The sequence below is a fragment of the Spermophilus citellus genome, assembly GCF_964194105.1.
Source record: "Spermophilus citellus genome assembly, chromosome: 3".
Lineage (NCBI taxonomy): Eukaryota > Metazoa > Chordata > Mammalia > Rodentia > Sciuridae > Spermophilus > Spermophilus citellus.
The window spans coordinates 86,568,828-86,592,849 of NC_138184.1; the positions used below are offsets into that span (position 1 = coordinate 86,568,828).

A 24,022-nucleotide genomic window follows, 5' to 3' on the forward strand; every position below is an offset into this window, starting at 1 on the left:
ATCGGCCTCTGCAGATCTGCAAGGACGGGGGAAGATTCTCAGGCCAGGAGAGGGAGGAGGAGGAGGGGGAGGGGAGGGGGAGGGAAGGGGTAAAAGGGGGAGGGGTGGGGAGGGGCCAGAGGGGGAGGTAGGTGGCATTAGGGGGACCTGCTCTGTGCCCAGCCCTTGACACCCTCCCACACTGCATCCTGACAACCTCCAAAGAATGAATTCTCCTTTGAGAGGTTAAGTGATTTGTCCAAGGTCACCCAGCTAGCAGAGCACACCCCAGGGATCTGATGCCAGGGTCTGGTCATCGCCTCTCAGCCCAGGACAGCTGCCTCCCAACTCACACAGCCTATGGGGTCCCTGTTCTCCATAGAGACACATCTGCCCACTAGGTTTTACTGGGCAATGTCAGGAGACATCTCTCGTGGTCACAGCTTGGGGAGGAGGATGCTACAGGTTTGAGGCCGGGGAGGCTGCTGAGCATCCTCCACATCCCAGGACAAGCCCTGCCCTCATCACGAAGAATCATCCAGCCCCAAATGTCAACCGTGCGGAGCTTCAGAAGCTGCAGTCTACAGCCATCTCAGGTCCCGGCTTCCATCTGGGAATCCAGAAATTCCACCCAAGGACCTGATATTCTTTCCAGCACCCTTGGCACAGCTCACCTGGTAGCAAGCAGGTATCTGGGGAATTTGCCTCTCTTGTTGCCCCTGGATACATAAATCCTCATCTAAATGCACGCTCACGCTCACGGTTTCAAGATGGCAAGAGACACAACTTTCTCATTAAGGGGCACAGCCTCCGTTTCTCTCCACCTAGAGCAATTAGAACCCGTGTTCCCCGGCCGTGGAGCACAGCTGGGATTAACAGTCGTGAAACCCCCCGAGCAGCCCACAGTCCAGCACCCAGGATCCCTGAGCTGTGAGCCGCTCCCCCTGCCTCCCCCCTCCCCCCAACAAGATGCCACATTCCAGAGGGACCCAGAGAGGAAACCCAATCCCCCATTTCACCTGAGAGCTAGGAGGGAGGAGGAGCACCAGTGCAGGATTGGGGGACAGAGCGCTAGGGGACAAAAGTCACCTGGGTTGAGTGTTCCACCAAAAGCAAGGGCATCCTCCTCACCTGATCCCAATAACAATCGTGTGAAGAAGTCATCGCTGTCCCCATTTTATGAATCAGTGAACTTTTTCTGTAAAGGGCCAGAGAGTAAATATCTTGGACTCTCCGGGCTTGCAGGACCCTCACAACTAATCAACTCAGCCTATTCAACTCGGCCTGAAGTAGCACATCAGGAGCCCCAGGCAATGCACAACAAATGCACACTTCATCTATCCATACGTCTGTCCATCTATTCATCCGTCCTTCCGTCCATGCAACAAATATTCATTGACAGCCTAACCTATGTGAGGCCCTGCTGAGGATTCTTCCGACAACTGTGGCCACAATGGTCTTCATTAAGTTCCTGGAACATGCAAGAGCTTTCCTGCCTCAGGGCTTTTGCACGTGTCTTCTCTCTCCCTGAAACATGCTCCCCCGTCCCTTCCCCTACACCTACTCTCCCCGTGGTCATTTTTCTGATTTCAACTTCACTTGAACAACAACAACAACAAAAAAAAAAAAACAACCCTCCATGACCTCTCTAACATTCTCAATCCCAATCCAGTTTTCCTTCTTTAAGGGGCACTTTGAACTCTTGGAAATTACTGCATCTCACTGCAAATTTGTTGGGGTGTCAGCCTCCCCAGGAAGCACATGAATTCCAGGTGGGCAGGGATAAATTCCTTCTCATTTGCTACTAGAGGCTCAGCATTTGGCACAAGACAGATGCTCAATGGTTATATGAACTTAAACCCAGAAGAGTTGATTCCAAAGTGTGGCATCCACTCTCTACGCCAAGCACGGCTTAGACGGTGCCGTCTGATCAGCAGCCCCCGGCCACATGTGGCTAGAGAGCCTCTAAAATGTAGCTGTCCTGAATGGCAAAGAACTAGGCAGATCATACACCAGATATTTGGGAGCTGGCCTACGGTAAAAAAGAATGCCAAGTACGACTTTTTAAATTGGTTACATGCTCCAATGATATTTGGGGACCTATTGAGTGAATTCGATGATTGAAATCAATCTCATCGGTTTCTTTTTCCTTTCCTAATGCAGCTGCTAGAAAACTTTTAACATCAAGCCATCTGCATTCCTGGTCTGTCAGGTGGCGCTAGTTGAGGGGGCCGAGCGCCACTCCCCAACTTGGTCCCAATTAGCTCTCTGACCTTGGTCCAGGCAATTAACCTCCACAGGTCTCAGTTTCTTTATGCAACAGATGAATGCAAGAATCTCTGACCCGACCGACCGCCACACGGGACTGGGGGGCAGCTCCAGTGAGATGCTGGCTGTGGCAGAGCCCCAGAGAAAGCTGTTCTGGAACGAGAGCTTCTGGCTCCTTCCTCCATCTTCCTGTGATTCACTCCTCTCTTACCGGGGCCTGGATATATCACCCCACTTGCTCCTCCTTTCCCAACTTCTATCCTCATGCTCTGACTTTTGAAGTCCCTGTCGGTTCCTCTTCCCAAGCAGCTTTCAGAATTTCAAAACCTAAAGAGTTGAGCGAGACAAATTCATTGCCGGAGTCCTCAAAGTCACCACAGTTGGTGTGACGGCCACCTTCTCGCCCTTTTTCGGGGATGGCATTTCAAGTAATGATGGTGCCGAGGGAAACGAGGCAGCCTCCTCTTGGACCACAGCTGCATGTTGCACCTTGAGAGAGCAAGAGGTGGAGGCGGGGTCCCTTTGACATTTTTTAAGCACCTAGATCCAACTGTATCTGAAGCCAACCATCCAGATGAACTTTGCCATCAAAAAAGCCAACAAGCCGGGCGCGGTGGCGCACACCTGCAATCCCAGTGGCTCAGGAGGCTGAGGCAGGAGGATCATGAGTTCAAAACCAGTCTCAGCAACAGTGAGGCGCTAAGCAACTCAGTGAGACCCTGTCTCTAAATAAAATACAAAATAGGGCTGGGGAGGTGGCTCAGTGACCGAGTGCCCCTGAGTTCAGTCCCCAGTAACCCTGCACACCCCCCCCAAAAAAAAAACCCCAACAAACACATTTTGTGGGAAAAACCTGGTTAATTATGATTTAATCAAGGAAAAAAGGTCAAGGACAGTGCATTTTGAAAGGAATTTATTTTTGTGACTTTCAATTAACTAGAAACTCCACCTGGATTAACAGCACATTGCCTAGGGTGCTCAAAGATACTGCGGCAAATATGTTGTACCTAGACGATGAATTAAATGGAAACAGTCTCTCCTAACGTCACTGGGATTGTAGAGGATGGGGAGAGAGTCCCCAGCTCTGGAACCATTTGGCTGAAACTCCGTGGCCCAGTCTGTGGAGGGGAAAAGATGCTCGGGATTATGAAGTTTCAGCCGAGTTGGAATGATCCACAATTGGATTATGGGCCTTTCAATTAACGCAGCTTTGAGGTTTTATTCTTGTGACTTGAGAGAAGCCCCCTGTAGGAGTGTCACCAGGAGACGCCCAGCTCTACCCTGACTCCTGGCCCTGGGCACTCCTCAGCCAGCCCTCGAGTAACTGATGGGCAGATGGGGAAACCGAGGCACACACAAGCCCACCAGAAGCCCAGCTTTGCCCTCCGAGCCGGGAGCCCTGCCAGGATGATGAATGAGCCAGCTGTGGTGAAGGCCCTGCAGGCTGGGAAAGCAAAGGCCCACCCACACCTTGGGGACCATTTTTGGCCTCTTCTGCACATGGCTTGATTATACCTGCCAACAGCAGCCCTGGCAGGGCCCAGCGCCTTGACCTCCTGGTCTCCCCACAAGAGAGGACTTCCAACCTCCCGGCCACTCACCCAGCAGCAGACCTGGTGGGCTTTCTGTTTTGGTGGGGTTTAAAGAAAATGGCTTTGTAGGGTTTAAAGTGGTGGCCTGCCAAGTTACCCCTGAGCAGCAGATCCACTGACTCCGGTCACACCAGGTATACATTTGAAGTCATCGGTGACCTTTTAAAAAAAAATAGGAAAATTTCCAATAAAAAGAAACCCTCACCTTTCCCTCCTCTTGATAAACTGGACAATTCAGGACCTACTCTCCATGTGGGGACAGTCAGCCAGACAGGTGGAGTGGCTCCCCCTGCAGGTGGGGGATGGTCATACCCGTTAGCCCCACTCCCCACCCTTCCCTACTGTAATTCATTGACCCTGAACCTCAGTTGCCACTCACCTCACACTAACAAGGCCCTCTTCACCCATTTGAATCTCTTGTCTCTTAGGTATTAGGGTTTGCACGTGCTACAAGAAGAAGTGCATTAATCGCACAGTCATTTTTTTTAAAGCAAAAATTCCAATAACCAAGGAGCCAAAATAAGACAGCCTCCCCAGCTGCTTCTGCCTTTGTCTTGTGTGACGATATCAACAGGCAAAGTCTGGGACTACAGGACTCTTAGAGGCATCTGAGGTCTGTGTGTGGCTTCTTCTCACCCCTAGGGTCCCTGTCCACCTGCAGGGACCCCACCAGCATCACTCCCGGCCCCTCTCTGCCCCTCGGTCACTCCCTCTCTGAGGACAGAGGGACCCAGTAGCTCTCTGAAGTTTGGAAGTTCCAGGAGAGAGGTGGCAGGTGGCGCCCCCTTCCTCCCCCACTCTTCTTCAGACTGGGGACAAACTGCTGCAAGAAGCACAGGGTGGACTTCTGCAGACGGGCTCAGCCCCGCAGAGCCAGGCCCTGCATGGGGAAGTCCCATCAGCCACAGGGGAAGCAGGGCTCTTTTTTAGGTGTCCCAAAGACCTCGATGGTCACCCAGGCTGACAGCTATTATCATTATCACCATCTTTGGGAATCTCACAGGTGGGGGCTATGCACCCTCCAGCCCTCAGCTCCACCCCAGCCGTACGCTGTGGCCCCACCACAGACTCTGGATAGTGTTCAAACCTCTGGTCTCAGGCCCAAAGAGGAGCTATTTGAGGTGACATGAAGCAGAGGCCCAGCTGATAAAAGCCCAGGCACTCTGACTGACATCCTCAGTCTGCAGAGGACTTGGTTATTCATTCAACAAACCTCAAAGGTCCATGCTGGGCGTTCACTGGACAGGCTCTGGAGCACTCCACCGAGTCTCCACCAAGGCTCAACCTTGAGTGACCTTGTTACCCTAAGAAATGGCCAATCTCACATCCTGACAGAGGCTCTGGTGAAAAAGAGCAGGGCCCGGTCCTTGCCAAGGGAGTCTGACCTAGCGGAAGGTGATGGGGTGAAGAAGAAGCGGCATTTGAGTCGAGCCCCGAGATCAAAGGGGAAAACTGACATTAATTAAAAAGAAAGGGAGGATCCAGAAAAGAGGATCCAGGCAGAGGGAAGATCGTTGGCAGAGTCCCCGAGTCAGTGGGAGGGGGGGTATTTGTATATGTAACACAGGTGGCAGAGACAGGTGGCCCAGAGATCCTTTTCGGTCCCATGCAGTTGTGGGACCCACACTTGGGGTGGGGGTTAAGCTTTGGCTGAGTTAGGCACAGGGACTCCATCCCATTTCCCACATCTGGGGAAAGTTCTCTAAAGAAAAGAAATGAGAGAAGGTGAGGAATCGGATGCACCCAAGTGCTCACAACCGTGCCACCCGTAACCCAGAGCCCTGAGGCGACGGAACTCTCCGACTATAAGAGGAGCCACCCGAGAACCAACAATGTCAAGGCGATGCCTTGTGCCCCCCTGGAAACGGAAACTCGAGTTGGAATCAAAATTTGGGGAAACACTTAGGCTACGATGAACTTCCATTCATGGATGTAGATGAGAAATGAAAGGTGTCCTGCTTCAATATTTGTAGACAAATGCAGAAGGTTATGGGGTCGGAATTCATGATGACAGTGTTCCTACGATATCCCGGGGGATTCTTCTACTGTCCTAGAATGATGGTTGCGATCCAAAGCTAAACACAAAGCCACACATAACTCCACTATCTAAAGAGAGCTGCCCCTCAGTGGGAGTTGGGACAGACTCCTCTCCACAAGGGTGACAAAGAGGGGCAGGGGCAGTCCACACCCCAATAACCACTGCCACGGGATCTCCAAGTCTATAGATGAAGATGAGGGTTTGGATTTGATCTTTAGAGGGTGTAGACCTTTGGGGAGAATGGGATTCACCAAGAGGAAACATTCTTATATCCCAGAGGACCACGGACATTCCATTTCCTAAGTAGAAACTATGCTCAACCATGGATCCCTGAGCCACCCCCTGGTGCTACCATAAAGATAGAAGCAGGAAGAGATTGAGACCTATAAGACAGGGAGTCTAGCATCCCAAAGAACTTTCTGTGAAGTGAACATGTTTTATTTCAGTGTCATCCAATATGGTGGCCACTGACCACATAGGACTCTTGGCCACAAGAAGTCAGACAGGTATAACTAAGGGAACCAAATGTTTAATTGCATTTATTTAGTCTCAATTTAGATAATGGGCAGGTGTGGCTAGCAGCTCCCACTGGACAGTGCAGGTGGAGATGTTTCCACAGGTGGGAGATGACCGGATAACTGAACACCTGAGAGAACACAGAAGTGGGAAATGGGGTACTTCTTCCTCCATCCCAGGTCTCTTCTCCCTCAGAGACTGTGTGAAAGTTCCCACTTGTTCCCACAGCTCCAGGGGAAGGCCAGGGCATAATGGATGGGTGGGAGTTATCTATCTCCAAGTGGCCCCCAGCAAAGGGACCAAAAGTGATTCATCTGTGGAGTCAATGGGACAGGGGGCCCCTCTGAGGAAGGTGGTTCTCAGAGACAGAGGAGGCTGTCATTATGAGCCAAAGAAAACCATACCCACCGTTTACACAGACCCCACCCTCCATGGAAGAACGAGACCAAACCCCAGGCACACAAGGACAGTTGGTAAGTCCTGCCAACCCCAGGTGAATGGATCCATCCAAGCTGCCATTCATGGGAGGACACAGTCCACATATCCCAGTTAAAGGGAAAGTAACCTGATTCTTTCCTGTTTAGACTTCAACAGGTTTAGACTTTTCAATAAACCTATCGAAATGGGTTTCGGTCCCTCGACGCTTACATAAATGATGTAAATGTCACAATAATCCTGTGAGGGAGAGATCATCATCTCCATTTTACCAAGGTAGAAAGCAAGGCTCAGAATGAGGTTGAGTGAGTCACCATGATCCCAAGGCTAAGTGGCACAGCGGGGATTCAAACCCAGGGCAGTACAGGTCATCTTTTGAATAATAAAATTCTTATTATTAAAAAAAAGCTAAGAAAATAATATCCATGAAGATGTAAATGCTACTGAAATCCCAATCAGACCGGTACCTGAGTCAACAGTATTTTTCCGGTGTCAGTGCCTGGTTTTGACAACCCGATGTGGTTACGTAAGATGCTGTCGCCTCATGGAGCTGGGTGCAGGGTACAAAGGAGGTCCTGTACCACAGCCTCTTAGGAACCTTAAACCATTTCATAATAAAATTTAGTTTTTAACAAAAGGCTAACAAGGCTTTGTTTTTTTTTTTTTAACTTATGTAAAACAATGCTTCCTGTGTATCCCTCACACTGAAGGACTAGAAGAGAAACCGAGAAAATCCCCAAATTTGATTACATAAGTACCTTAGGCTCAAGCTGTCTTGAACCCCGGTTCTTGGCATGATTTCAAGTTGCTTTTATAAACAAAATATGTTTGGGGTGGGGGCAGTAGGAGTTCATGGATGGCTTCCAAACTGCACCTGAAAATAAGTTGCCAAGGCTCCTTGGATACCAAGATAGCAGGTACCATTTGCAAATCCAAAACCCTGCACCTTTCCTAAATAGGGATGCCATGGGCAATAGCATCCTCCCACTCAGCCCTGGAGCAGTGTGGAGCTTTAGGTGGGTTTGCTGCTGGTGGCTACACAGCAAGCCTCTTCTCTAGATCATCAGCCACTTTAAAAAAAAAAAAAAAAAAAAAAAAAAAAAGCCTTCCTCCACTCCCCACCCCCACCTGCAGGCAACTCTGGGCTGCTGCCAGAGCCACGTCAAAGGGGCAGAACAGGGGGTCTGCAACCCCAGGACACCATCAGCATCCTCAGCCAGAAGCCCAAGAACAGGCCAAGAATAAACAGCAGAAATCATCAACACAGACAAGGAATCCATGCCTTGCAGCAATGGTGGCTGGTGGGTGTTCAGCCCTGACCAGGGTGAGTCATTCATTAGTGCAGAAGAAACATGACCTTTCTCTGTTGATTCCAGGAAGACTTAGAGGTGGGAGGTAGGGATTTCAAGAAGTCTACAGAGTCAGAGAGAAGAGGAGAAACAGGCTTCACCAATCTGTTTAGATAGGATGCTCTCAGAGCAAGCAGGGACCAAGAAAACTGGTTAAACAAGAACAGACAGGCAAAGTGCCTTTTATCTCTGGCTTAATCACTTCTCACTCACTCAACACACAAGAGAAGGTGATGCTAGCTTACTTTTTCTCTCTCAATTGCACTCACCCCAAGCCCAGTGAAAGAGAGGAGGGGGGGGGACAAAGAGATAAGAGAAGAAGAGTCAGAAGGTCAGAGAGACTATAGTCATCAAGACAGCGTGGTCTTTCCACAAGAGGCAAATCGATGGGTGAAACATAAAGGGAGTCTCTTGAAAGAGACATGGCTGATTCCTATCTGGCCAAGATACCTGGTATTTCTGTGGGGAATGGATAGGCTTTTCAACAAATAGTGCTGGAAAAAAAATCGGAGGTTCATGTGGAAAATATTAAGCCTTCAACTCTTGCCATAGGTCATAGGTAAAAATTAATGTGAGATGAAGCCATCATAAAAGTTAAAACTCTAAAGCTTCTAGAAGAAAACAGGAATGTGTGTAGGGGCTTGACAGACTTCTAGACCACAAAAGGCAGGATACAGAAGAAAGAAACCATAAATTGGACGCCATGAAAATTGGAACTTTGGCTCTTTGGAAGACAATCATAAAAAAGTAGTTAAGAAAGGTGCACCTGGGGGGGGCAGAATTTACACAAAATGCACAGCTGATAAACGACCTGCAACACCATCAATAACCCAGTTGGAAGACAGACAAAAGATCTGAACGGATGGTTCACACACAGAAATGGCCGGTGAGTCCACAGACGGATGCTCAACAGCTCTAGTCATTAGAGAGAGAAATTAAAAGACAACGAGGCACGGCTTCAAACCACAGTTAATTTAAATCATGCAGAATGAGGAAGTCTGAACATCAGTGGTAGGAAGGACCCAGAGCGGGGCTTCTTGACCTTGATGCCCTTGACATTTTGGGCTGTGTGGCTGTATCCCGGGGACCATCCCATACACTGGTCTCGTTCAGCAGAACCATGGTCTGTGCCCCTTGGCATCACCACCCCCCAGGTTATGGCTAACAAAATGTCCTGGGCTATTTCCAAACATTGTCTAGGGGACAAAACTGGCCCATGCAGAGGACCACTGGAGAAGAGCCCCTGACCTCTCCTCCTGATCATGGTACCCGGAAAGGGAGGGACCCCTTCTGAGAACAGCTCAGTGGCTTTTCATAGAGCAGATGAATCCATGCGCTAAAACCCGTGGATTCCACTCATAGATATTCTCCCAAGAGACCTGAAAACAGGTGTCCACAAAAAGAAAACCTGTACAAGAGAGTCCATAGCAGATGTAGGTGGATTCTCAGCGGCCCCCACCTGGAAACACTCCAGACGTCCATCCAAGTGAGTAGAGAAGGTTAATTGTGTCCCCCCAAAAACACACACCCCAGTACCTGTGACCTTATTTGGGGGGTTGCCAGGGATTGAACCCAGGGGCGCTTAACCACTGAGCCATATCCTCAACCCTTTTTATATTTTTATTTTGAGACAGGGTTTTGCTAAGTTGCTTAGAACCTCACTAAGTTGCTGAGGCTGGCCTTGAACTTGCTATGCTCCTGCCTCAGCCTCCCGAGCCACTGGGATTACAGGCGTGCACTACGGCGCCCGTCTGTGACTTTATTCAGAAGCAGGGTCTTCACAGATGTAAACAAGTGAAGATGAGGTCGTACTGGATTAGAGTGAGCCCTAAAGCTAATGACGGGGTGTCTTTAAAAGAGCAAGGAGCACAAGGGAAGAAAGCCACGTGGAGGCTGAAGCAGAGTTTGCAATAACGCAGCTATGTGTCGGGGATCCTGGAGGATTGAAGGGCGCCCCCCAACCCTGGAAGAGATAAGAAAGAATCCACCCCTAGAGCCATCTGAGGAAGCATGGCCCTGCAGACACCCCAGTTTGGAATTTCCGGCTTCCAAGTTTTGAGATAATATACTTCTGTGGTTTTTAAGCGACCACATTTGTGCTATTTTGTTACAGCAGCCACAGGAAACTCATACAAGGAGGAAGGATCGATACATGGTAGCAGATTCACACAGTGAAATATTAGCAACCTGTAGTAAGAAAATAATACCAAAGAATACACTGATACCACCCGTGGAGGGATCTCCAAAACAGCATGTTGAGTGAAAAAGAGTACATACCCCATTTACATGAAATTCTAGAACAGATTGAAGTCATGCGATAAAATTCAGGACAGTGGTTGCTTTCGGGGTTCTGGGGAGGTGACCGGAGGGGGGCAGGGGGGAACTCTAGGGGGCGAGCAGTGCTCTCTGTCTCGATTGGGGAGGTGGGTACCTGGGGATGCATGTTTATTAAAACCCACTGAACTTAAAAATCTGTGTGGCTTTATTGTATCAAAATTTTGTCTCTGTTTTTCAAACGGCAAATAAAGCTAAAGAGACAAGAAAGGCAAATCTGAGAAGCAGGTTCCTCTTTCACAGCGCTAAGGGGCAGATCGGGGAGACGGAGGGAGAAGGCGAGGGTCCGATGAGAAACAGACCCACGGGCCAACACACCTGTCACTTCGTCCCACCTCCAGCAAGTTTTGTCATTTTTTTGTGACACTGGAGCTGAAGGCCACAGTTAAGCAGACTCACAGATTCTTCACAGGATGCCAAGTCTGCACAGCTTCTCACAGCAAATTGGCTAGAGCAGACATCCCAGCTGCTGGCCATTATAACCTGGGATGGAACATTAACTTCTGAGAGGCCCCTGTGGTTCCCAGAGAGCCTCCAGCCTCCTCCCCCTTCAAGAATATTCTCAAAAACTTAAATGGACCACTGAGAGAGATTCAGAACAGTGTGTACCTGGTTAAGCCATCACGAAATCCCCCAGCACCATGAAACTGGCCAAGCAAGGCCAAGGGCCGTCCGTGCGGGGTCTGGCGCCCAGTCTGCACTGAGCCCTCATTTCCCTTGAAGCTGGGGGCTTGGGTTAAGGCAGACACAGAGGAGCTCAGTCGGGAAGGAGTCGCCCAGGGGATTCTGTGCTGCTCCTGCCCTCAAGCAACCCAGGTCAGGCGGCGGCTGCAAATCTGGAGAGAGGTCAGAATCATTAATGTTGGCATCAGAGAGTCCAGAGTTGGAGTGGCAAGACTTTCCCGACCTGGGCTCCCTGGGCCATATTTCCTCATATGAGAAATGGAGGATGGTAGCCGCCTAAGGAACTGGTGCTCAATAGACGCTAATTTCCCTTTGTGACATGCAGCCAGCAGCTCGCACTTCAAAGCTCTGCTAGGAGGATGAGCAGCAATGAACAGGGATGAGTTCTGTCAAATGCCAGGACTGCAGAAAAGAGAGTTTGCAACCTCGCAGAGTCTGCAACCCGAGAGGCCCTGCATTCACCTCTCCCTGGAACTCCCCGCTGACTCCATGAAAGCACACCCCTCTGTGCTTTTATGGCAGCTGCCCTGGGGAAGGGTTCCCACGAATTCACATCCCAGGCTTGGCTTGCCATGGGGTTACGAGCATCACCTGCCTCTGACAATAAAGAGCGCGTTAGGAATGTTCAGACTCCCAACTGCAGGTCAGGACGCTTCTAAGAGATTTGTTGATAAAGAACATCTCCCCTGGCTCCAACCCCATGCTTCCAGATTTCTGCCCAGCAGGACCAGGGATGGACAGGAGGCTGCAGGTGCCATCAGCCAGCTCATCTCTACCTTAAAGGATTATAGCAATGAGGTCCCTGTCAGCAACTTCTATTGCCCTTTCTTTGTACCAGGGAAGTTGGATTCTACAATTGGGGAAACCGTTCTCTTCATTCATTCACAAAATAAACATTTATGGCGCCGTTAACTATGCACTCAGTGCTGCTTTAAGCAGAGAAGTAAAAGAGAGGAGTAAGAGAGGGTCCCTACTCTTAAAGAACTCACAGGCCCGGAGACAGGGAAACAGAGGGACCTGAAGCCCACTTCCTGGATGAGTGGCAGACCTGGAAACGTTCACTGTGGAGACGTCCCAGCACAGGGACAGTCAGGAGTTCGGCCTCTGGGTCAGATGGACCCAGGTGTGTATCACACTTGTCACTTTTCAGCTAGGATGAGAGTCTCCAGGAATTTTCTGAGAGAGCCAGACAGTAAATATTCCAGGCTCCCGGGGCCATGCAGTGTCTGTGGCGATGACTTAACTTTGCCACCGTAACGTGAACACAGCCACAGAGAACCTGTAAATGAAGAGATGCCACTGTGTTCCAATAAAACTTTATTTACAAAAGCAGGTGGAGGGCCGGATTTGGTCTACAGGGGGCAGTTTGCCTCTTAGTAAGGAGATGGGATCTTGGGCAAGTTCTAGAAGCTTCCTACGGCTCCATGTCCTTCGCTACAACAGGAGGATGGCAGTAGACCTCCTTTAAGATTTAAGCCGACACCACGTTGTTCAGCTGTCACTTAGCAGCGAGCCCATCATGTGGGAAGATGCAGTAAATGCCAGCTGTCTCTGTTTTTATGACCAACTGTGTGAACAGGATGTGCAGCCAGGGGCAGACAGGGGTGAGGGTCAGTGTGGTGCAAGGGCAACCACAGGCAAAGGCACAAGGCCGAGCCTCCCTCTCATGCCTGTTAGAACCAGGACAAATCCAAACCAACCTTCCTGCCAGGCTGAGTCCCTGACCAAAAAGTTGTGCAAAAATGTCCCAAGTCCTCACAGACCTCCGATGAGACAGATGATGAAAGAAAATCAACCTGGACCTTCCCTGGGCAGAGGATGAGTATCTCAGTATCCCCGTTCAACTCCAATGACAGTAAAATGTTTTAAGTTTCCAAATCCTGGAGAGTGAAATCTAGCTGGTACCGACCACAGGTCCCCTGAGATGTCACAGCTGGGACAGGCACAACCCAGCCCGAGCTGGTGACTGAATTCTGGGTCCACGAAGCCATAGGCCACATGCTGAGTTTAGAAGACGGACACAGAAAGGCCACCTTCCTCATGTACAAAGGACAATCCCCAAACACCTCTGTGCTGGAAGGGGCCACTCAACATCTGCTTCCTGAAAGTCATTAAGCAGCGCTGTGGACAATTAACCTCGCCTGCTCTCGAGGCTTCCGGGGGCCTGGCCACGGTGCCGGGGGGCCCAGCTGGGGGCCCAGAGAGTTCTTAATATTTTTATTCTTCCTCTATTAATTTGAGTTAATAAATACCTCCAGCCTAAGGGGAAACAGTGGGAGGGCAGGGGGCTCATTACCAGCAACCAGACAGGCCCCAGCTGCGTTCCTTTTAAATTACATGGTCCTAGTGGGGCCCCAGGGGGAGCACTTGGCCAGAAGGCCATCAGAGGTGACGCACACGGGAAAGTGAGTGGTACCCGAAGAGGGTCTGGGGCTCCCTCTCCTGCCATCAGCCTCCAGGAGCACATGGCAGCTCCTCCCACTGACTTCCACTCAGCCGTGTCACCAGAGCCCCTCTCGGCCATGTCCCGGGAGGCACAGTCATACCTGCAAGAATTAATTATGGAAAAGAGGAAGGAAAGGGCTCAGAGCCGCTGGACTGAAGCCCTGAGGCCAAAACACAAGGCTAAGATGACGCATGGCGGGTCACGGCCCTCCGCACAAGCCCTTCTGGAGGGCCATCCTCAGGAGAAACCCGGACTTGCCAAGAGCCCCTGCCTGATCCTCCCCTGCTGCCCCGCCCCGAACCACACACGCAAGCAACGGTCCAGCTGCAAACCAGCCCCAGCGCCCAGGCTTCCACTCTGGTCCCGCCTGCACTCGTCCTCTCTCTCTGCCTGGCCAACTCACTCTCCCTTCAGGTCTCCTCGTACAGCCAACGTTGGTGACCGTCAGCCCCCAGGTCAAATCCGGCCCGACACTTGTTTTTGTAAGTAAAGTTTTATTGGAACATAACCACACCCCTTCATTGGCACACCACCTGTGAGTGCTTGTGTTTACAACGGAAGAGTTGAGCGAACGAAACAGAGCCCATGCGGCTGCAGAAAGCCTGGTGTATGAGCTCCCTGTCCCCTTACCCCAGAGCTGGCCCGCCCCTGTCTTAGATGGCAGTTCCTCCAGGTAGTACGTCAACCCTGGGTCCTGAGGATGTCTTAAGCCATCCTCCTCTGGGCTCTCCAGACCTCGTCTTCTCCCCTTCCCAGCCCTTTCCATGCTGAGTTATAACTGGTGTCTTGGTTCTGGTTCTGCTAGAATCTGAGCTCCTTAGGAAGATTGGATTCTGCAAGTCAGGGCTCCAAGGTTCTCGAACAGCCCATGGACATCTCATAGGCACCAAAGACGAAAGTTTGTGGAATGAAACACACTCATTAGATCCTCCCACCTGGAGTACAGTGGAATTTACAATGATTGGTACCGAGCGCTGGGCAAGCCTGATTGTACTGTCGGGCAGACCCAGGACCGGCCCCTGACCCACCAGAGAGCAGGGGGGTCCCCTATTTAAAGATGGTCTTGACTGTTTTGTGGTGGAGGCTACTCATGTGGCTTTGAATAGCTTCACCATCATGGCCACCAGTTTCTGGCTGCATTTCCAGGGCTCGGCTGTCCCCTCACTTGATCCTGCCTGTCTCGGGGTGACTGTTCCACATCATGCTGAGAGCTCACCTCCCCCGGCTCCCATTACCTCATTTCAAAGTGCTGGACAACTGCCCCTATGACTCAAATCGCCATCTACAAGCCCAAGCACAGTGGAGAAGCTGGCCCTGGGAGGAATTTTTATGGCTCCCCATTTATCACACTAGAAGGTCCATTTCAAATTCCATTAAAGAGGTCAGATATCAAAACAGGGAGCTGCATTTTCCAGCAACGTACCTCCCTCTAGAGTGAACTGGATTGGGGGGCATTTAATTTGGAAGCCGAGTGACATTCCCTCCCAGAAGGCTGGCGCCTGCCAGTAACAAATCAGAGAGAGAAAGAGAGAGGGAGAGGGAGAGGGAGAGGGAGAGGGAGAGGGAGAGGGAGAGAGAGAGAGAGAGAGAAAAGCAAAAACTCAACAAGATCACCACAAAGAAAGACAAAAAGAAACCATAAATTCTACTTGGGGTCCCCAGGGAACGCTGCTGCTCTTGCCTGCCCACAAGTCCACCTCTCATTGCCAGAGCCTTGATCCTGAGACTCATTCTAATTCTCTTCCTTTTATTATGATCATAACAATAACTATAATTATGCATTCAAGAGAGCAGGGCCACACAAAGCATGTCACTCCATTTGTGGTTAAGCAGCCCCTGGTTTTCGTAAACAACACGGCCAGGCCAGGAGGAGGACACTTCTGCATGACATAGGGGGACCTCAGAGCACCAGAACACCACAGGGTGCCCTGGAATTGCAGCCAGGAAATAGGTTTAAGACTCTCCGCCTGGTTTTCCTTCCCCTCTCTGTTTCATATTCTAAGTCACGCTCCCATCGTGAACAGAAAAGTATTCTAATCAATACAATTGAGGACTTTGGGGAAGAGGGAAATCAGAGTCATTGAACAGACCAATTTTTTTTTTAGGGTGGGGGGTGTACCAGGGATTAAACTCAGGGGCACTCCACCACTGAGCCCCATCCCCAGCCCTATTTTGTATTTTATTTAGAGACAGGGTCTCACTGAGTGGCTTAGCGCCTCGCTTTCGCTGAGGCTGGTTTTGAACTCGCGATCCTCCTGCCTCAGCCTCCCATACACACCCATTTTGATGAATCGATAGCACTTTCCCAGTGTTATGTTGAGAAGGATTCTAAAGTCCTACTGAGATCCTCCAAGAATGTCCCCCGACAGGACTGTGGCAATTGGCCTCTACGCACCAGGGACGCCAGCTCTGGCCTTGGTCCTTCAACCCTGCTCAAGTCAGATCAAAGTGGTCACTGAAATGTCTACCCATGCTCTATGTCCAGCCAGCTCAAACACATCCTACAACATCCTATGAAAATGTCACCTCATGTCACGTATTTGCTTTGGCTTTCCTTTCTGCTCAGGGAAAATGAACACTCTTTTCTGTTTGGAAATGTACGGTGATCACACCTGCCACCTAGGACTCCAGCACTTTCCAGAGGACTAGAGGAATTTCCATCTCCTCATGCATCTCCTCTCATGGCAGGAGTCATACCACATTCACCCCTGGGTCCCCAGCACATCTCCAAGACCCCGACTCATGCTAAGAACCCAGTAAACATTTGCTGAACTCATGTTCCCTTTGAACAGTCCCAGCCCACCCTCGTCTCATCCGAGAACCTTTAAAACTCACAAAAGGTAAATTTCCAGAGGGGAAGTTCCAACGAGCTTCCTCCAGAGAGGGCGCAGGACCTCCCTACGCAGAACCCAGCTCTGGGCTCAGGGGAAAGAACGGGGATCGGGGCTCAGGAGACACTCGGGAGACACCGGGTCCCCCAGCAACACCAACATCTCCAAACACAGAGTTCCACCCCTGCAGCCCTGTGAGTGAATTCCCTCCTCACTGGGAAATTCAATCCAGTCTTTTGTGGTGTGAATCCGACTTTCAGGAGGGACTTTCTGAACTTCAGGGGCACCTCGGTCCTGCTAAGTACAACCTTATTTACAAACTGTCCCTTTAAGTGGGCTTTTTGAAGCTTCATCTCAGCAACACACACAGCTGTGGATCTGAGGTTCAGTTACGTTTTTTTTTTTTTTTTCCTAAAGACACTAAAGTATGGACTTAATTTTAAACGTTCAGAGTTGCCCTGGGTACGTGCCCCTGACAGCCATCTGCAGTGGTCTGAGTCCCAGAGTGTGAAGACCATGGCCCCCGAGGACAGCCCCTGAGAATGCAGATACAAGCCGCACCCCGTGTCTCCCACAGGACTCCGGTCACGGAGCTTGGATAGAAGTTTCTTAAGCAAACTAACCACAGTATATAACAAAAGATTTCTCATCAGCATGAGTTTTATGAGAAATAACCATATCATGTGTGATGTTTGCAGGCACACAAACGTGTACCTATCCATATCTACGTTTATGTACACTCTACAAAGCAGGGAAGGCCTTATCAAAGACATGGCTGGCTCAGATAAAACTAGTGGAGTATTTGCTTAATATGTATGTGGCCCTGGGTTTGAACCCCACCATAGAAAGAAATTTAGCCTGAATCAACAAGTCCACGTGACGAGACCGTTGAAATGAAGCTGTGGGTGAAGCCTCTCTTCTTCACAACATTCTCCTCTTCTGCATGAGAACTTGAGCTTGGGCTCTTTCTAGCTCTGATGCCGTCAATTCTTGATAAAGAAGAAATGTCGCTGTGTTAGAGGGTTTGGGTGTGGCTTGGAGGGGAGGTGTCCCCCCAAAGCTCACGTGTGAGACAATGTGAGAAAGTTCAGAGGACAAGTGACCAGGTTGTGAGAGTCTTGACCCAGTTGGTGAATTAATCCCCTGATAGGGATTAAGGGAGGGTCACTGGAGGGGTGGGTGTGGCTGGAGGAGGTGGGAATAGAGGCCATGGCTATGGGGTCTATGTTTTTGTATCTGGAGAATGGAGTGTCTCTCTCTCTCTCTCTCTCTCTCTCTCTCTCTCTCTCTCTCACACACACACACACACACACACACACACACACACTTTCTGATCACCCCGTGAGCTGCTTCCCTCCACCACACTCTTCCACCATGATGTCCTGCCTGACCTCAAGCCCTGAAGAACGGAGCCTACTGTCTGTGGATGGAGACCTCTGAAGTCATGAGCCCCCAAATAAACTTTTCCTCCTCTACAAAAAAGACCTCTGGGGGGTCTTTCAGTCACCAAAGCGAGAAAGCCGACTAAAACAGAGGCCACACGGCTCCTAGGGGAGCTGCCTCTGGTGGGTAGGCTGCTTTTGATCGGGAGCTCTTGGTATGAACCTGTGATATCTGCCAAGGAAGCCACAGCTCTGGGAGTCCTCAGTGGCACTGCTGTCATAACCAGGCACGGCCCTGACGGGGACCCTGGGAGCTAGACTGACGGAGTCATTACAAGAGCGAATGTCCCCTAAGCCGGGCTGGTTCAGGCACCTGCTTAATGTGGGTCTCATCCATTTGTACTTGAAATTGCCACTTGGAAGTGAGGGGCACAGAAGAATAGTCCCCTGTGGGTGACAGAAGAGCTGCCGGGCTGACCTCGTCCTCGGGGTCAATCTGATGTCAAGCATGTCTCCTCCACGCTTCCTTGGTCCTGAGAGGGAACGCTGCAGGGGCAGATCAGAAGCCCTCGGATTTTAATGAATATTCCACGATCCGCAAACCCCTGGCTCTCCTCCTGCCCTCATAAATACATGAGCGTTCCTTGTGATAATTAGCACAATGATCCGTAGGTGTGTGCCAGTAAATTTAAGTGCTGGCACATAATTACTTTTCTAACAGAGGCAAAAAGATCTCTCCTGAAATCTGATTTACATAATGAATCTGTTCCACCAAGCCCCTCCTCCCACAAGCCTCCGACAACTTAGCCTGGACCGTTTAGGGAGTCGGAAGCCTGTGAGTTCCCCGGGGGCTCTCATCCAGCCTGGTTCTCCCTGCTTCCAGCAGCCCAAGGCTTTGACACACTGCCCCAGAAGGGTCTCCACCCACGAAATGGCTCAGACCATATCGAGGTCAAAAAGCAGAGACAGGCACCAAGAACATTCTAGATGAGCTTTGGCACAAACAGGGGAACTTCTAAAAGGAGTGAACGGTGAAAAGATCATAAATGCAACATTCATGTTTATGCACGACCAATAAAGGCCAGTCACATTAGCTAAGGGACAGTGTGGCTCCAATTATGAGGAAAGGGAACTAGATTTGTAACCCCTGCACTCAGAAACCTGAAGAGATCAAAGTAGTAATAGCAGTTCTCTATAGCAAGGGCAGGGGTGGAATTTTACCTTTTATTGCTTACATTTTACATTACTTGTATTTTCCAAATAAAGATGTATCTGGGAATTACTTCCAGAATTAAAATTGAAGTTAAAATAAATCTTTAAGAAAAATTCACACACACACACACACACACACACACACACAAAAGATTTACAATAGAATTTCTTTTTCATGCTGAGCTCCTATGCATTTAGAATGATCCAGTTTAAAAAATAATAAAATGATTCTGTTTAAAGAGATACAACTTAGCCATTTTATATCCTATGACAGGAAAGAGTGAGTCCTTGGTCTCACAGGCAGAGGGAGGAATGTGAAGACCTGCACATCATTGCACACTAAGAACTGCTCAGGGCTTTGTCATCTGGCAATGCAGCCATGGTTGGGATCCTTAGGATGAGGGTCAAGGTGGCCAGAATCTTTGCGATGGCTCTCTCTTCATTTTTGAAAGAGCTAATTGTAAAGATGCGGTGGTGGTCTTCTCAGATCAGGTGGCCACAAGCCAGAGTGATATCAAAGAACGTCGACTATCAGGCAGAAATGTTGGCGATTCTTGGAAGGTCCCCATGTCTATATCTAACTGGGTCTATAGGATTGTATTCAAAGATCTATGTTGGTGTTTCATTAGGGTCCCTTTAGGTCCCTTTTAAAACAGTTTTTTTTTCTGTCCTAATCTCAATCTCCAACCCCCAGTGAAATTTTAATGCCACATTTTGCTAAAAATGATAAGTAGCATTCTTTTTAATGGCTGGATAATATTCCATTTTATATATACATACCACATTTTCTCTATCAAGTCATTTGCTGGTGGACATCTAGTTTGATTCCATATCTTGATCATTGAAAGTATGCACAATTATCATGTGTTGATTAAAAGTAGAAAAACAAATATTCAAAAAGCTTGAAATGCTAACTACCCAGATTTGATCATGACATGTTGTATAATGCACTGAATTATCACACTGTACCCTATAAATAAATAGGTATGATTAAAATGATACTAATTAATAAAAAAACTAAGTAAATAAAAGTATGTTTTAAATTTAATGACACAGATCAACTCTATCTGACCTGTTTTGATACTCCAGCTCTTCAGGGGACCACAAACTACAGTAACATCCTGATCTTCTGCCTCCCCCAAGAACCAATTTTTGCCCCCGGAAGGGGTGATTTCACCTTTTGGAAATTCATGCTCTATGTGCATGCTGGATACAGGCACAGAAAACGAGAAAAGCAATAGAAACCTTCCATTTCCCTGATAATATTTCCTAAGTTGTTTAAACTTCCATAAGGAGGTATTACTGTCACTAGAAAAAAATAAATAAAGCTGTGTGTGTGTGTGTGTGTGTGTGTGTGTTTTAGTAGTGCCAGGGGAGTGTAAAACCACAGACTGAAACTCAAATGCCAAAAAAAAAAAAAAAAAAAAAAGAAAGAAAAGGAACAGAAGAAAGCAAGCTGGTCTTTGAGAACTGTTTGGATTAAGACCACAGCTGCGGCTCGTCTGACAACACACCTGGGCAGCCAGGCTCCCAGGGAGACCAGCTTCAGGATGCTGCTAATGTTTTCTGGTTTTCTTGCTCTGCTCACTGAGAAGGCCCTTGTGGGGCTCCTGGAGACCTAAATGAAACTCAACCAGACCATCTTATAAACACCACCGTGGTGTTCCAGAGAGCGCCAGCCACAGAAGATCTACACCCAGGCTCCCTCCAACCCAGGACCTCCCCGGGCACTGGGTGCTCGGAAACTCACAGGAACCAACAGTTTTGAAAGACAAGGGGGTACTGTTCGGAGAGACCTGTGCCTTCTGAAACAAAGGTGGCTGAGAGTCAGGGGCTAGCACCACACTGGGCAGCAAGCCCCTGGGGCAGAAGGAGAGAAGAAACCAGACTGAATGAAAGACAGCTCCACCCACAGAGTCCTATATTTGGTAGATAATTTGAACAACTTCACAAAACAACACTAACACCTTTCACACACAACACATCCCATGTACTCTACTCTCGGCCAGTCTGTTTCATATTTTAAGGGCTGGTCACTACCATCCACTAATAGGTCATAAGCTCAGATTGAAAAACATAAATGTACCCAACCCTCCAGTGCACAGGCGAGAAAGTGGAGCCTCAGCAAGGTCAAATCCAAGGTCCCAAGGCTACATCCCGCCAGAACCAGGATCAGCTCAGATGCAGGGAAATGCCAACTGGACCAGTCGCACTCAACCCAGTGAACACCTCTCTTGGGTTTTTTTACACCCAAAGGCCAGGTGCCCTGGTGCCCTGTGAACCTGGGGGCACTGTCCCAAGCCAGATGGTTCCATGGCACTATCCACTTCACCAAACTGACCCCTGTGTTCCTCCCCTGACCGGCTTCCTTGCCATAAGCCTCAGCATCCCCAGAGGTGGGTCATGGAGCTGCCGGCCTTGAAGGGCTGAGTTTGCTCACTGGACAGAAGAACCCCCACAGCGGGGCTTCCACCCTGAATCCTGACGCATAATTTCCAAAGCGCATTGAAGGTGGCCGCGCTAATGGGTAAGACTTTGGGGAGGGGGGTCTTCAGCATTTTCAGACAAGGTGAACCAGAGCTTAAAATCCACCTTGTAGATTTAAAAGATTATGGGTCCAGCGGCTCTGCTGGCTGACCAGGGTCCACCTAACTTCATGATGCGCCCGGGGAAGGGGTGAGGGAGACACAGAGAGGGAGCGGCAGATGCCAGGTGATGCCCCACAACCTTCCCTTAGCCACGCCCCCTGCCCTCAGGGGACCCTCCCCAGCCTGCTGGCCTGGAGGCCTCAGCAGCCCCCAATCTCTGTTGCTCTCATAAAACCAAGAAGATCAAACTCAACTGCCATCAGAAAAGTGTCTGGCCTCTGCTCCAAAATCTGAGGTTCCAAACGTGCGTGCCAGGTCTCCACCTTAGGTTCCCCCAGGCAGCTCGGATGACCATGCTAAAGTCACGTAAGTCTTCCATTTAAATTGATTTTTGGTCTTCCCAGCACCTTAGAAGGAAGATCCACTCTCTAGACCATTCGGCCTGTAGGCCAGATTGGCCAGGCACCTGCTCTTATAAATAAAGTTTCCTTGGAACACAGCCCCGCCCCTTTGCCTGCCTATCTTCCTGGCTCCTTGGCTTCTCCAACAGCGGAGCTGAGCAACTGCAGGGACTCTGGCCTGCAAAGCAGAAGTACTTACTCTCGGGGCCTCAACGGATCCTGGACTGTCTGATAGGCTCCCTCACCCCTTTTTCCTTTGCTTTTTTAAATCGTAAAATACACATAACATGAAAGTTGCCATTTTAATCATTTTTAAGTGCCCTTTCAGGGGCATGAAGTACATTCGCATCACTGTGCAAACATCACCACCTGCACCTCCAGAGCTTTCTCCTCCTCCCAAACTGAAACTCTGTACCCATCAAATAACAGAGAAGCTCCCAACTGACCTCTCGCCAGCTCGCGGCAACCACTGCACTCCCTCTGTGTCTGAGGATATGAGGACTCTGGGGACCTCATATCTGTGAATTACCCGCTATTGGACCTTCATGTCCAGCTTCTTGCACTTAGCAGACTGTTTTCAAGGTTCTCCCAGGTTGTGGCAGGCATTAGAATTTCCTTCCTACGACTGAATGATACTGCATCTGTAGACCTGTGAATTACACTGCCATCTGCTAATTCTTGAATCTCCTCTTCAGCTTGCAGCTCCCCGGCTCCCGGTGGCCAAGGCAATGCCTTGGGCTTCCCTTCACCCTCAACTGAGATGAGCCTCAGGGGCCAAATTCCCACTGAATTTCAAAGACCCCCGTAGAGAAAAGAAGACTATCTCAGTAATAGTATTTTCCATGGATTCTATGTTGAAACAGTATTCTAACATATTTGGTTAAGTGACGTGTGAAAATCAGTATCACTTCTTTCTTTCTAATGTTCATCGGCACCCAGAAAATGTAAGGCAAATAACTCGGCTGGCACCCTGTTTTCCAGGGATGTCCCTGGACTAGATTCTGTAGGGGACAGCAAACTTCTCCTGGAGGGGGCCAGATGGGAAACAGTTTGCTTTGGGGCTCATATTTATCTCTGCAGTTGTTACTCGGAAGCAGCCACAGACCATTCATGAAGGCATGAAGCGGGGGTGTGTTCCAATCCACTTTATTTATAAAATCAGGCCACAGGTCAGAATTAGCCCCCAGGCCTCTAGAATACTAATAGCATTTTTTAAAAAAGTCAATTCTAGAAAATTCTACTTTTGATTCAGCTGGAGCTGGGAAACCCAAGTCTTGGGGCCACCAGACAGCCCCTCGCAGCCCAGGCCCCGCCCACGCAGCCCAGGCCCCGCCCATGCAGCCCAGGCCCCGCCCACGCAGCCCAGGCCCCGCCCATGCAGCCCCTCTGCTGCACTCACTTGGGCGTGTGCGCCTCGTCCACGCGGTGACCCAGCTGGAACTCGTGGGATTTGCTCCTGTGCAGCGCCGTGAACCCCGGGATCAGGTGGATCAGCTTTCGGGAGGAGGGCGGCGGCGTCCCCGGGGGCTTCAGCTTGTTCTTCCTCCTCATGGGCGGCGTGCCTGGCGGGGTCACAGTGGTGACGATATTCGGGGTGCGTGGTGGGGTGCGGACTGCGTGCCGCTGGCGGGGTGAGGGGGGCAGGGAACGGTGGCCCGATTCCAGGGGCGGCGGCGGGCACAAGCCTGGGTAGGCGTCCACGGTGAGCCTGTCCACGTGGGTGTACACGGGGGCCCCCGGCGTGGGGCTGGTGTGACACAAGTGCTGGACACACTTGGACTGGACCCTGGGGCTCTGAGAGAGGTGGGTGCGGATCCACGGGGCGGGCTCCGGAGGGCACACGGGATTGTTCTCCTTGCCCGTCTCTGGGGTGGGCCACTGGATGATCCAGTCCTGCTTTGAAAGGTTGCCTCCTGGGTGGAACAAAGGAGCAGAGAGACTGTGGGTCAGCCAGGGGAAAGCCCGTG

The 24,022-nt window shown here is 50.0% G+C and overlaps 1 protein-coding gene across 1 annotated transcript in view; it reads right to left on the bottom strand.

Annotated features, from left to right (window-relative positions):
* KSR2 (kinase suppressor of ras 2) overlaps window positions 1-24,022 on the bottom strand; it is a gene marked incomplete at its 5' end in the record, with an annotated part of 351,213 nt that overhangs the window by 181,375 nt on the left and 145,816 nt on the right. Inside the window, one exon of the mRNA XM_081283402.1 lies at window positions 23,455-23,968. Within this exon, the coding sequence (XP_081139528.1) occupies window positions 23,455-23,968 (514 nt within the window). The remainder of the gene's footprint in view (window positions 1-23,454; window positions 23,969-24,022) is intronic.